Source organism: Hipposideros armiger, unplaced genomic scaffold, assembly GCF_001890085.2.
Source record: "Hipposideros armiger isolate ML-2016 unplaced genomic scaffold, ASM189008v1 scaffold_1283, whole genome shotgun sequence".
Taxonomy (NCBI): Eukaryota; Metazoa; Chordata; class Mammalia; order Chiroptera; family Hipposideridae; genus Hipposideros; species Hipposideros armiger.
The window spans coordinates 174,219-188,351 of NW_017732633.1; the positions used below are offsets into that span (position 1 = coordinate 174,219).

A 14,133-nucleotide genomic window follows, 5' to 3' on the forward strand; every position below is an offset into this window, starting at 1 on the left:
TTGAGGTTTCATAGACATAGACAGATACTTCAGGTAATTCCTTGGATAGTCCCAAAGTCTCCTTCAAGCAGAAGCAGTGCACAAAATTCTGTGCATGAAACTATATTAAACTTGTCCCATGTTAACAACTCGCACTTTTAAAAAAGATGAACTCGCAAATGACCTTTTTTTGTATAGTGAAGGAATAAGCCCAAATAGTCTCATCACCAGAAGTCCAAAACTAGTCTATAAAGTGTCTTTAAATATCTAAATTGCCAAAATTACATGTAGTTGATCATATATTAAAATGGAAGGCATTTTAAAATTGCTGGCTAAAATTTTAATTTTTTTCTGAATTTTATTTAATTTCTTAATAGTCCAAGAATCAGCCTCCTCAGCATTATGGCCGTCTTTTCATCATTGAGGTGGTATGCTTTGCAACTCTGCCTTCAAAGGGTCACACAACTCTGTTTACTTATTCTCCCTTCAAGAGATACAAGAAGCCAGTTGAGTCAGGCAAGCAATCCCTTTCCTCCTGTGTTCTGGCTCACTCCAAGAGTAAGCCCGTTATCTAACCTTTTAAGGGCAGCAGCAAGCAGGAGAGTAATCTTAGAAAACCCAGCACTTTGCAGTAGATAAGATATCTGTCAGGAGGAAAATTTATTTGGGCTTGGACTGTGGCTACCTCATTTAAGGTGATTATTGTAGATATGAAGGACCTGGGCCTAACATGCTGGGTGGATCTCTTGTTCTCCCTGTCCTGCTTTTTGGGAGCCAGTGCTGTAAAACTGAAAAGGGAAGAACTAAAACAGGATCCACTGACATGACAAAAAGCTAACTGGCATGGCTCCACCTGCCAACAAAAAACAAGTCCAGCTTGATGTCATCAGGGAGAGTATGGGAATGGTCAGAGGTCAATGTTTGACACTCGGAATGAGGAATGGACAGACAGCTTTCTTGTCTCCATCCATGCTGATAATGAATCTCAGGCAGCTGAGGACCATCCTCAACCCCTGCACACTTTCTGGTCTCTTCTGTGCATAGTTAACCATAGGGGCATGCCCAAAGAAAAGACTGCACTGAGCTACCTGACTCCATTAAATACTGAAGATATTTGGAAAACTTTGAAGTTTTTCCCCTTTTGGAGACACACACAGAGGGAACAGGTCCAAATTGTTCACATTGATCACAGCAAGCAATGAACATATTCTACTTCCCTTAATGATTTCTGTTGCTAAAGATGTTAATGAAGTAACTTTCAATCCACCCCAGGAAATAAGAAGTCACAACACTTAGGGATTGGGGGAATATCTAAATTTGTGGTTTATTTGCTTGGCAAGTCTGAGTGTAGCCTCGTAAACTTTTTTCCTTAGAGCAAAGACATCGTGTAACTTAAATGTCCTACAGGATTTTAAGGGAAAGTATAATAAGAGAAGAGATAATATACAAGAAAAGAGAAACTCATCCTAAGTTTTGTCTTAACGGAAAGATTGACAACTATCAACTAAGCCTTAGGCCTCTAAAGTGTACCTGACACAAATTGCAAGATCAGCCTTCTTCACACCACCTCTTCCCTTTCCCTTCTTTACTTTCTCCAAATTCCAAATGATACATGTCCAGGTTTGTCCCCCCAAAACTGGGAGCTACCCTTAAATATACATATAAGATTCGTGCTTGAAGATTTAAAAAATTTTTTCTTTGCTAATGACTTGGTTTGGAGCAAGAGAGTTCCATGCAATAGTTCTGTTTACATTATCAAGGAGGAAGATGTGGTTTGAGGACTTCACAGACCTCCGAGAATGGAAATCATTCACAGCATAGTAGGATACAAATATTGGACACTTTACTATTTTGACAGGAAGGCTGTAAATATACTCTAATCTCAGAATCTGAATAAAAAAATGACAAACTGATTACAAAAAAAAGAGAAGTTGAGATTTAAAGGAAAACAAGAAGTTACTGATGCAAGTCCTGCACAGACAACTGGAACTTTTCAAGTTCCTAGAGTCATCCTTTGTAAGTTACCCTACAGTACTCCGGTTCCAAGGCGGGCCAATCTAGTTAAAGTAATGATTTGCCAGAAAAGCTTACTAGTTTGGCCACCAGCACCTAGTTGCAAGTACTATGCACAAAGTTAAATAAGCAGTAACAATAAAAATCATCAATAACATGTATTGAAAACTATGTGCCAGAAACTTGTCTAAGTACTCAATACGTATGAACCCATTTCATCCTTACAACAACCCTATGAGGTAGCTATTACTCCCATTTTATAAATTCATATTTTATAGATATGTGCCTCTCTGAAACACAGAGGTTAAATAATTTGAAAAAAGTCATACAAGTGGTAAGCTGGAGAGCCAGGACTCAGGCAGTCTAGCTCCACGGTGCATGTTCCTAACCACTACAGTCGGTACAGCTACTGCTCATAAGCTTCAGAGAAAGTACTAGGAAGAAGCAAAAAAATTACAGAAGAATGAAACTGAATGAAAGGAAGTAGAAAATCTTTTAAAAGGTAGTATTAGAAGAAAGAGAAAAGTTACCCAAGGGAAAAAAGTTTTTCTTTCTTCCATTCTGTTTCCCATTCCACTGTAGGAAATCTGGAGAAGTGAGGTCAACTCTAGATTTCGGCAATTTATGGCATATTCTACTAAACACTTCAATCTGGTATAATCCAGGAATTCCAGGAAACCCTATGCTAGGAAACAGCTTTCCTGGAGTACTAGCACACACAAAAAAAGTCAATATCCCACCCCAAAAAAAAGCAGACCACAAAGTAGCATGAGACCCCTCTTTACCCTCACCCCTGCCCTGTTCAAATTCATGTCCTTAAAGTGACTGCCATCACAGGCTAGCATCTAGGGAGTACATTAATATAAAAGAGAACAACAAAAAGGCATTTTCTGCATCTTTCCAAAAATAATTTGACATTGCTTTCATTAAAAAGCATATACTAATAAGATTTATAAAACAGAAATAGCAATTCAGCACCTTGGAAAGGGAAAGTAAATATAGTCATCCCAAGGGCTGGTAGAATTGGACTGACATCAAGTTTAATCTGAGCAGCTTTCAGGAAACTGAAGCCAAAAAGAGAAACACTTTAAGCTATCTAATTTTCCTGGCCCTGCTCTCTTTGAAATCCTGGGTCTTAGGTCCCAAATCCCTAGCTGGTCTCTATCCACGCTGACCTGATCTTAGACTTAAATTGGAAATGTACCTGAGAGGCCTACTGCAAAGATTTTGCATCTATAGTACCTCTTTCTTCCCATGCACAGAACTATCAGTGAAATCTACATAGATTCTACATAGTTCTACATTCTTAAAAAATAATAAAAATCTCACATGAGCCTTAATATAAGAGTAACTGAGAAACAAGATAGAAAATTGAGTGTCAAATTCTCCAAGAAATAGTGTGCAGTAAGCTGGCTTCCCATGGTTGATCAAACATTTATAATGTGCACCAGATTTAGTGGTACTGGCTCTATATAGAAGGAGTTATAGGGCTATCTCTTTTCATTCAGAGCCACACAGCACTTTGGTCCCATTCCTATCTCTTCCTTACGATTAGCCCCATCTGTGACTCATCTGGGCAGAACAAACAGGCAAAATCTAACCAAAGAGACAGGAAGGCTAGCTGCACCCTAGAATTATAAGAGTGGCCACTTTCAAATCACAACTGAAAATGGGGTGGCTCAGTCTACCTGCTGGGAACCTGGCCCCAGGTAACTGAGTACTCATTACAAATCATCACTGTGTGAATTTCAGTAGAAGCCAGTTATCCTACAGACTACTACCTTCCTCTTAGTTACAACTTTTTCATTCTATCCACCTCCCCAGATACTGTGCTAAGAATTGGATAAAGATATCAACAGGGGTGGCCAGTTAGCCCAGTTGGTTAGAGAGCAGTGCTCATAACACCAAGGCTGCTGGTTCAATCCCCACATAGGCCACTGAGATGTGCCCTCCACAACTAGATTGAAATCAACTACTTGACCTGGAGCTGATGGGTCCTGGAAAAACACGCTGTTCCCCAATAAATTTCTTTTAAAAAAGAAAGAAAAGAAATGAACAAAATTGCAAGTGAAGTAGAAGCTGCCACAGATTTTTTTTTAATATTTCATTAAACGAATAATTATTGCACACTATAGGAGTGCTAGGTACTAGAGAGAAAGTGATGAACTTCATAAGGTTCTTCCCAACTCTCATGGAACTTACATTTTTATTTGGGAGAGCAAAAGGACAAACATTAAAATAAATGTCACGTAGAAAAAAATAGTACAGAAATATAACAGGGTAGAATGCTAAAGAGTGACACTGAGGAGTGCTCTCTGATAAGGTGATACTTGAAAAAGAACCATGAAGTTTAGCAAAATGGAGGTCATTGGTGGCATTGCCAAGAATGTTTTCAGGAGACTGGTGGAGAAGAAGGACTGTTCTCGGTGAGTTCAAGAAGGAATGGAGGAGAGAGAATGGAGACGGTGATTAAAGACAATTCTAAGTAACTTGGTTGTAAAGGGGAGCGGGGAAATTGGTCAACACTAAGAGGGATCTTAGGTGGGAGATGTTTATAATGCGCTTGAATGATAGAGGCTAAAGAAATTTTTCTCTTTTCTCAAGGTTTCAGGGCTCTGGATCCTATCTCAACTGTAAGAATGCTAAAAAGATGCGTCTGTGATGTTATATGTAAGATGGGGTCGGTCTCTGCTTCTGTTTTCTCACCTTAAGTAAGAGAGTAAGGGCAAGACTCATTGGGCAGCTTGCATATGGAACTGAGTTTGAAGACCATGTTTTTCACGAGTCATCACAGTCCACAGAGTGACTTTAACCATCCTCTCTAGTCCTCTCCAACTGTTCCCCAGGGTAGAGTTCCAGTAGTTAATATGGAAAATGTTTAAATTCTAACAAACAGAAAGTCAACAGAAATAAAACTTCAGGGACAAAGCAGCCCCAGTTGCAGGCAGACCAAATACTGCTGATTACTTGCAAGAAAGCCTTCATTGTGACAGGGATTTTACCCTTTCTTTGGCATTCCTAAGTAACAAAAGAGAAATGCTGCAAACAGTGATAATTAGCAATAGCTTTACTCACACCAAAATCATTCTAATATGGTACTTGATAAAAACAAAATAATCTGTTTACTTAACTGGGGGGAAAAGGTACTATTTTTTGAGCAACTGAAAGTCACCACAATATATTAATTGAATGACCCATAATTGCTGCATTGTTCTGATGTTTATCTTAGATTCCGCATGAGTGGTTTTCCTTGATGCTAATCCCATTAGAAGTAAAATGGACTGCAGTTTTCCATCTCTCTGTTCCTTAAAAAAAAAAATTAATTGAGAATTTGTTTAATAGCAGGTGCCATTTTACAGATGGCCAGATTGAAGAGTAAAATAACTTAGGGAAAAATGAGCTTTAACGTGTTTCAGCTTTTAATGTATATATTCAGAAATCGTTCTCAAACAGTAGAATAACCAAAAATACCTTATGCATAAAGGAATACAGCAAACAAAAAGACCAAATGCAATAAGAAACTCATACTACACCAAATTTATTTCCAGGATAATCCTTTTATTGGGCGCGTAATACCCTTGCCTTCCTCCCCATCTCACCCATTCTCTCACCTCCCCTCTCCCTGCCTCCCTGAAAGAACTCTTACACACCATTCTTTGTTCTGTAAAAGGAATGCCTGGAATGGATACAAGGTACTCTGTCTGAGAGCTCTATGTCTTGATCTTCTAAGCTTGAAAGGGTGGGGACTATGACCTAGGGGTCTGATCTGACGGCAAGAATATGAACTACAGAGGCAACTTTCCTGGTCCTTTCAAATATTTAGGAAAAAGGATTAGTTCTTCTTTGGAGCTTTTCCAATATCTATTACTATATTTAAGTGTTTTCTAGGTGCTTAATGTACTAAGACCTTTTCCTACAGAAAACTTTACTTCTGAGAAATACAAAAATAAGTCATATTCATAGGCTGATTCTAAGTTTGTCCACAGGTGGTGATTACTATGCAATCATGACTGCAGAAGAGAATAAAGTGCTATGTCTCACAAAAATGATTTCTAGCCAAGCCTCACTTAATCCTTGATATGTGGGAACATTCTAATTTAAAACAACTAATAAACAGCTGCTATATATCTGAAATGATGTTTAAAATAGCTAAGTACCTCTATGATTAAATGGATCTCAACAAAGATCATCAGTGGCTGCTAACATCACAAAAAGAGAGACAGTTAGACATTATGTGCCTCCTACTAGAAATATATACCTATATACAAAGAACATTGCGCACGCACGCGCGCGCACGTGCGCGTACACACACACACACACAAAGAAAGAAAAATCCTTGCATCATCTGTTCAAGCCTTTATACTAGAGCTATTCTGAACTGGAGCAGGAAAAGGGAGGATGACATTTCACATTGTCTAGATACATTTTTGGTTGTCACAACTGGAGGTGCTGCTGGCTTCTAGTCGATAGAGGCCAGGGATACTGTTAGATAATCTACAATGCACAAGACAGCTTCACATCATAAAGAATTATCTGGTCCAAAATGTCACTAGTGGCAAGGTTGAGAACACTTGCTCCAGATCCGGCAATCAATTTCCAGGAAATACAGGGAACAGAAGAACATGTTAAAGGGCATCAGAGGATGCAATGAACAAAACCCAGACTGTGGGAAACGCCAGGATAACTGACTTGGGTTTTTTTCAACAAATAAATTGCAAAAAGTAAAAAACAGAAATGGAAGGCAAGCCTACAAACTGAAAGATAGCAACTAAGTCTAACGTGGAGATTTTATTTGGATTTTAATTTAAATAATTACACTGCAAAAAATAATAGCAAGACAATTGAGGAATTTAGAAAATTGATATCTGATCATTTTAAAGAATAGTTTTTAACTTTTAGATGTGATCATGATATTGTGGTTATGTTTTAGTCCTTATATCTTAGAGATAAATACTGAAACATTTACAGATGAAATTATATGATGTCTGAACACTGCTTCAAAGTAATGGGGAGAAGAATAAAGAAATATGGGTAAGATGAGATAAAACTATGAGTTGATAATTGATATAATAATGAGTATAAAGAGGTTCATCATACAGTTCACTCTGCTTTTGATTATGTTTAAAACCTTCCATAATGAAAAGCTTTACAAAATAATTTTTTAAAATAATAATTTAGCTAAGTAACCTTCAGGCAAAAATACTCTGTAAACTTCCGTTTCTACAGAAAAGCATTCTGAGAGCACAGGCATGGGGGTTTAGACCTAGGTTAAACCCTTGCTTCTTGACCATCTTTACAATCTCTGTAATGTGGAGATAGTCATCACATGCCTTGTAGTACTAAGGTAAAAATTGCATAAGATAGTGACTAGTGCCTGGTGAATGCAAATTCCTTTGCCCACTTCCCACAAGAGCTCCAAACAAAGAGGGAAAACAAAATGAGGCCAATCCTGCCCCCCTATAACTGGCACTGTCTAAAGACTTTGATCCAGGCCATTCATTTCCTTCCTGTAGGAATCTGGCTGTGGCCAGGAGATCAAAGCACACACAAGGAAGTATGAAGATGCTTTTCTTAACTTCCTCTGATAGGTTTTTTTGCACACCTCCAGGAATCACACATAACAATAAATAAACAAGGCAGACAGAAACAAGAAAGAGTACCTCATTGTGAAACCCTTACATGTGTGAGATTCATTTTAGGGCCATGAACCCTGATGGGTTCATAACTTGAAAAATTCCAGAAACAATGAGCTAGAAATATGGTTCTCTTTCCTTAACAAATCCTTGTTTCACCGGTTACTTGAACAAAAACTTGATTAAAAACTCCTGCCCAGATATTTTATAAAGCTCACTTCCTTCCCTTCATTCGTCTCTATAACAGCTGCTTGCATTCTCGTACCCTGCCAGCTTTCCTCTGGAAGGTACATTGGCAGTCGCTGGGCAGTTGTACTGATGACTTTAGACTTGGCTACAGGGTGCTCATGTGGAATAAATCCAAACAGTCTGTTTTGGCTGCCTTTTATTTTCCCTGAAGTTGCATTTCCTTCAGTCCTATTGCATTTGCAATAAGGCACTCATTTTTATCCACTTGTAAGTAAGGCATAAAGACACAGGCTGTTGGCTGTTGGCACTGCCTCTGGTTCTCTCTTAAACTTGCACAAGGTAGGACTTTCTCCTTCTGTAAATAAAGCCCTTCATGAAGAACCATCCCCAGACTTGGAACCATAAGATGGGTTGAACACTAGCTCTACCACACATCATACGACCTTGAACAAGACACTCTACCCTTTGCAGTTTCAGTTTCTTTATTCATAAGAGAGTATAAGTACAGAGAAGAAAGCCTCGTCAATAAATGGTGATGGAAACACTGGAAAGCCACGTGCAAAAGAATGAGACTAGACTGCTATCTCTCACCATATACTAAAATTGACTCAAAATGGATCAAAGACTTAAACAGAAGATCTGAAACAAACAAACAAAAGATCTGAAACAATAAATTGCATAGAAAAAAGCATAGGTACTAAAATTATGAACCTTGGGCTCAAAGAGGATTTTATGAATTTGACCTCAAAAGCAAGGGAAGTAAAAGCAAAAATAAGTGAATGGGACTCTGTCAAACTACAGAGCTTCTGCACAGTTAGAAAAACCATCAGCAAAACAAAGTGGCAACCAAATGAATAGCAGAAGATATTTGCCTCCAATAAGGGCCTAATACCCAAAATATATAAAGAACTCATAAAACTCAAAAAAAAACCAAAAAAAAAATCCAATTAAAAAATGGGCAAAGAACCTGAACAGACACCTCTCCTAAGAAGATATACAAAAGGCCAATAGATATATGAAAAGATGCTCAACTTCACTAGCTATTAGGGAAATGCAAATCAAAACCATAGTGAGATATCACCTCACACCTGTTAGAATGGCTATCATCAACAAGACGAATAATAACAAGTGTTGGAGAGGCTGTGAAGAAAAAGGACCCCTCATACACTGCTGGTAGGAATATAAATTGGTGTAGCCACTATGGAAAACAGTATGGTGGTTCCTCAAAAAATTAAGAACAAAACAAAACAAAAATTAAGAACAGAATTACCATATGACCCAGCAATCCTTCTTCTGGGTAGCTATCAAAAAATCTGAAAACATTTACCTATAAAGTTATATGTACCCCTATGTTCACTGCAGCGTTATTCACCATGGCCAAGACATAGAAACAACCAAAGTGTCCTTCAATAGATTACTAGATAAAGAAGATGTGGGGCCGGCCAAGTGGCGTGATGGTTAAGAGCTGGCTTGGGACGCCAGAGGGCCCCAGTTCAGATCCCACATGAGGGCCAGTGACTCTGCCCTCTACAGCTAAGATGCTGAACAACAGCTAAACCTGGAGCTGGGTTGCTGGGAGTCGCCGGCAACGGAGTAGGCTGCAGCCCCTGCTGCAGTGGGTTGCCATGGGCTACCATGTGTAGCCAGCAGCCAGCGTGAGCGGCCAGCAGCTGCTGTGAGCGGCCGTCCAGAAGCCGGAGACTGCTCTGCCTTGCCCGGGAAGAGTGCAATGATGGTGCCAACTTGGGCCAGTGAAGCAACGGTCCTCCACAACTAGACTGAAGAACAAAAGGACAGCAACTGGTCTGTTCCCCTTCCCCCAATTCCCCAATGCTGTTCCCATCCCCCAATTCCCCAATAAAAATCTTAAAAAAAAAAAAGGAGAAGATGTGGTACATATATACAATGGAATATTACTTGGTCATAAGAAAAAATGAAATACTGCCATTTGCGACAACATGGATGGATCTTGAGATTATCATGCTAAGTGAAATAAGTCAGACAGAAAATGTCTAGAACCACATGATTTCAATCATATGTGGGATATAAAATGAAAGCAACAAAGGAACAAGACAAACAAAGAAACAAAAACTCATAGACACAGACAACAGTTTAGTTGTTACCAGAGGGTAAGTGAAGGAGGAGGAATGGTGGAAGAGGGAGAAAGGGGTCAAATCATGATGATGAAAGGAAAACTGACTCTGGGTGATGAACGTGCACTACAACATATAGATGATGTTTTATATAAATGTACACTTGAAACCTATGTAATTTTACTAACCAATGTCACCCCAATAAATTTAATAAATAAATATATATATAAATAAATAAATATAAGTATACCTGCCCTTTTGTCCTCGTTGAGAAAGTTAATGATAACAACTGGAATTTATATAACACTTTGAAGTTTACAAAATACTGCAAAATATAATACAGTCATGTGCCACATAAGGTTTTTGGTCAACAACACACCACATATACAATGGTGCTCCCATAAGATTACAGTGGATCTGAAAAATTCCTATTGCCTAATGACATCATAGTCATCCTAAAGTCATAGCACAACGCATTACTCACGTGTTTGTGCTGATGCTGGTGTGAACAAACCTAGAGCACCACCAGTCATATTAAAGTATAGCACATACAATTATGGACAGTACATGATACTTGATAATGATAATAAACAACTATGTTACTGGTGTATATATTTACTATACTACATTTTTTATCATTATTTTAGAGTGTACTCTTTCTACATATAAAAAAAAAAGTTGCTGTAAAACAGTGTGCTGTTGCGCTGGCAGCAGCCTCATACATCTCATGTTTATCACATCTCTTGATTGCATCATTTTCCCTTGTGCTTGAATTAATCTTGTGTTGTTTGTACAGTAACATGCTGCTCGGGTTTGGAGCAATAATAGGCTATACCATTCAGCCTAGGTGTGTAGTAGGCTCTGTGATCTAGGTCAGTATAAGTGTGCTCTATGATGTTCACACAATGATGAATTCACCTAAGGACACATTTCTCAAAACATATCCCTGTCATTAAGCAGCACATGACTGTATGTGACTGACCACTATTATTAATCAAAAATATTTTCTTTACTTGCCTCAATAAAGGACCTATTGTTTGCTTGACAAAAAGAGAAAGAGTCCTTGACTCATGGACTTGCTATTTTGTGACATCAATACATACCCTACCATCCCTAAAATTGCCAGTGTGGAGTCTAAATTCTCGGCAACTTGTCCAAAGTAAAGGGATACCCAAATAAGCGGCAATCTAATCTCTTTCAAAAGAGAATATTTAACTGGAAAATTATACCAAAATATAACTGTACCAGAAACTCTGCTAGGAAATGGAGATACAAAGACAAATAGCAGCGTCCTCTTAAAGAAAAAGAACATACAAGGGAAGAAAGCATTGGAGGTAAAGTGTAATTTTTTAAAAATGTACCATGAGATGATGGTATGGATGCAGCATGAATCTGGGCCTGTTTGGCCACATATACAAGTATTTCTTCCATTAAGAGTACATTTGAACAGTACAGTGAATAGGAACAAGTTGTTCATAACTAGATCATGTTAGCTCCTACCCTAGGCATGGTACCATACTGGGAAGTGTAGCAAAATATACAGAAGATGGTTCTTTCATCCAAAAGCATAACATATGCCATGTGGATTGAAGAAAGGAATTTACAGCCAGTCTAGAGAACTAAAATTATATCAGAATGATCAAACAACAGCCCATGAGAATAAACTAAAATTTAAATATTTAGATGGAGACATGATAACTAGGAAGTTTATGATCAAGGTTTCTAAGGTACACAAAATCTGTCCACTGATTATTGGATTACTGGAATATTAAAATAACTCTTTAAAGTTTGAAATATAAATTTAAGAGCAAAAGAAAGGAAGTACCTTAGGAAAAAAACGGAAGCACACAGTAAACTTATAAAACATAGTATACCAAAAGGAGTGTCAGGAAAATAATGTATAAAAACTCAAGGAAGTTCTGGATAAATTCATAAATGATAGACTTATAAGGGCTTTTATGAGGAGCTGGGTATGCCTGAGACTTAAGTCAGAGCTCAATGGACTATAGGACTGACACAGTAGAATAATACCTATATTCTTATATTCTAACAATTTTATATGAACCTCAAGAAAGGCAGATTACCGTTTACTTATTTGTAAAAAGTCCATCATGCACTATGAATGCACTGTCTTATTTTAATTATGGTGATATTTAAACATTATATACAGAATACTGTGATTTGGATGCCTGATCTTGTGGTGATCAGTTATAAACCAATATGGTGTGCTGCCTTTATAGGGAAAGCCATTTTCAAAATATAACACTTTTCCAAAAGTAATCTAGGAAAAAAAAATTGAGCTCATAACAAAAACTAATGAGACAGTTGACCTAGAAATTTACCATAGTAATGTAATAATGGTTAAAATAGACCAAACCGGATTTTGTGTTTAATGTATTCAGTGACCTTTCAGGATTCTGTTAAAAGTTTATTACTTCAAAAAAATACAGAAAACTGATGTGCTAAAGCAGGACACACTTAGAATGTCTTGGTAAAAATAGACTCCTATCAGAACATCACCTCTAATCCACAAAAGAATCTGCCACGAGATTTCAATAACAAGAGGCATATTGTAGGGATTTCTGTCCATCAACAAATCTAAAAAATTGATTAAAATGCCAGAGACAAAGATGAAACCAAATATAGTGCAAAGACTGAAAGGGACTCACGGCAGTCTCTCTCGTCAGTTCCATCTGAGCAGTCTCTGACGTGGTCGCACCTGTATTCATTTGGGATACATTCGCCACTGGAGCATGTCATCTGGTGGCTTGAGCATGTTCTCCCAGCTGGGAAGGGGAAAAAAATATTACTTTATAATTACTGCCAAACACAGACCAATCCACTGATATTTACCAAATATGAATGAGGACATTTGAAAGGCAAGCAGAGCATACACTGAACATAAAGTTCATAGGTCACAAGGTAAAGCACCCAGCTACCCCAAGGGAGAGTGCTTACAATGCAAAAGCAAAGGTTTTATTATCAGGATACTACCGAAATGCCCATAGAATCATTTCAACATGCAAACATGTTAGTGTTCACCATTATTTTATCAACGTATGTTGAGAACACGATGTAGAATAAAAATCTATTTGATAAAGAGGATGAATGACATACAAATTTTGCAATTATAGGTATTAACCAAGGATCAGTAAGGGGCCCCTCATTGAAATCCTGTTTAAACCAGGAAATATGCCAAAGGGTTAACAGTGGCTAATTCTGAATGGTAGGAATATGGGTGATCATATTTTTTTCTCTAGAGTTTTCTCTATTATATAAACTTCCTACACTGAACATGCGTCAGTTTTATAAACAGAAGGGAAAAATTTAAGCTAGCTTAATTTCATCCTATGTTAATTAGGCTATGTGAAAAGCAGGCCATCAATTTACCCCATTTGCCTGCGGATAAAACATACAAAATCAAATGAATTGATGCCTCAAGCATCATATGCAAACTATTAAGTCTAAGGCAGGAATTATCATGAGATTTTGTTTTTTATTGTCCACATAAAAAGAAAAGCATTTGGGGAAAATGTGATCTGTTAACCAAATAATATAATCAAATGGAAGAAAAAAGTTTTGCCCTGAATTTTTAGTTCCTTACGCTTCTATATAGTGAAGGTACTTAAGTTCAGCAAAATTTGGTTTTTTGATAAAATTATAAATCTTTTAAGGGATGTGCCATTAAAACTTACAAAAAAAAACCTTTCTAAAAAACAAATGAACAATGACAGCTTTAGAGTAAGTACTTGAAGATTCAAATATATAAGGAATACCGTGTGATAAATAAGATGTAAAAAAAATTAACAAGAATGAAATCGTACCATTTGGGACGATATGGATGGACCTAGAGACTATTATGTTAAGTGAAAGAAGTCAGTCGGAGAAAGACAAATGCCATATGATTTCACTTATATGTGGAATCTAAAAAACTGAATGAATGAGCAAAGTAAACAGAAGTGGTCTCAGAGATATAGAGGAAAAACTGATGGCTGCTAGTTGGGAGGGGGTGTGGATGAGGGAGAAGGGGAAGGGATTAGACAGCATAAATACATAACTACAATATTGCCACAGGGACATGAAAGACAGAGGAATATAATTAATAATGTTGTAAATATTTTGTAGGGTGTCAGATGATCACATGTCTTGCTAGGGAGACCACATCATGGATGGGGTAGAGGCTTGATCACTGCACTGTACACCTGAAGCTGATGTTGTATAATACT

The 14,133-nt window shown here is 37.6% G+C and overlaps 1 protein-coding gene across 1 annotated transcript in view; it reads right to left on the minus strand.

Annotated features, from left to right (window-relative positions):
• LRP2 (LDL receptor related protein 2) overlaps positions 1-14,133 on the minus strand; it is a 242,363-nt gene that overhangs the window by 172,615 nt on the left and 55,615 nt on the right. Inside the window, exon 4 of the mRNA XM_019633298.1 lies at positions 12,577-12,693. Coding sequence (XP_019488843.1) covers positions 12,577-12,693 — 117 coding nt within the window. The remainder of the gene's footprint in view (positions 1-12,576; positions 12,694-14,133) is intronic.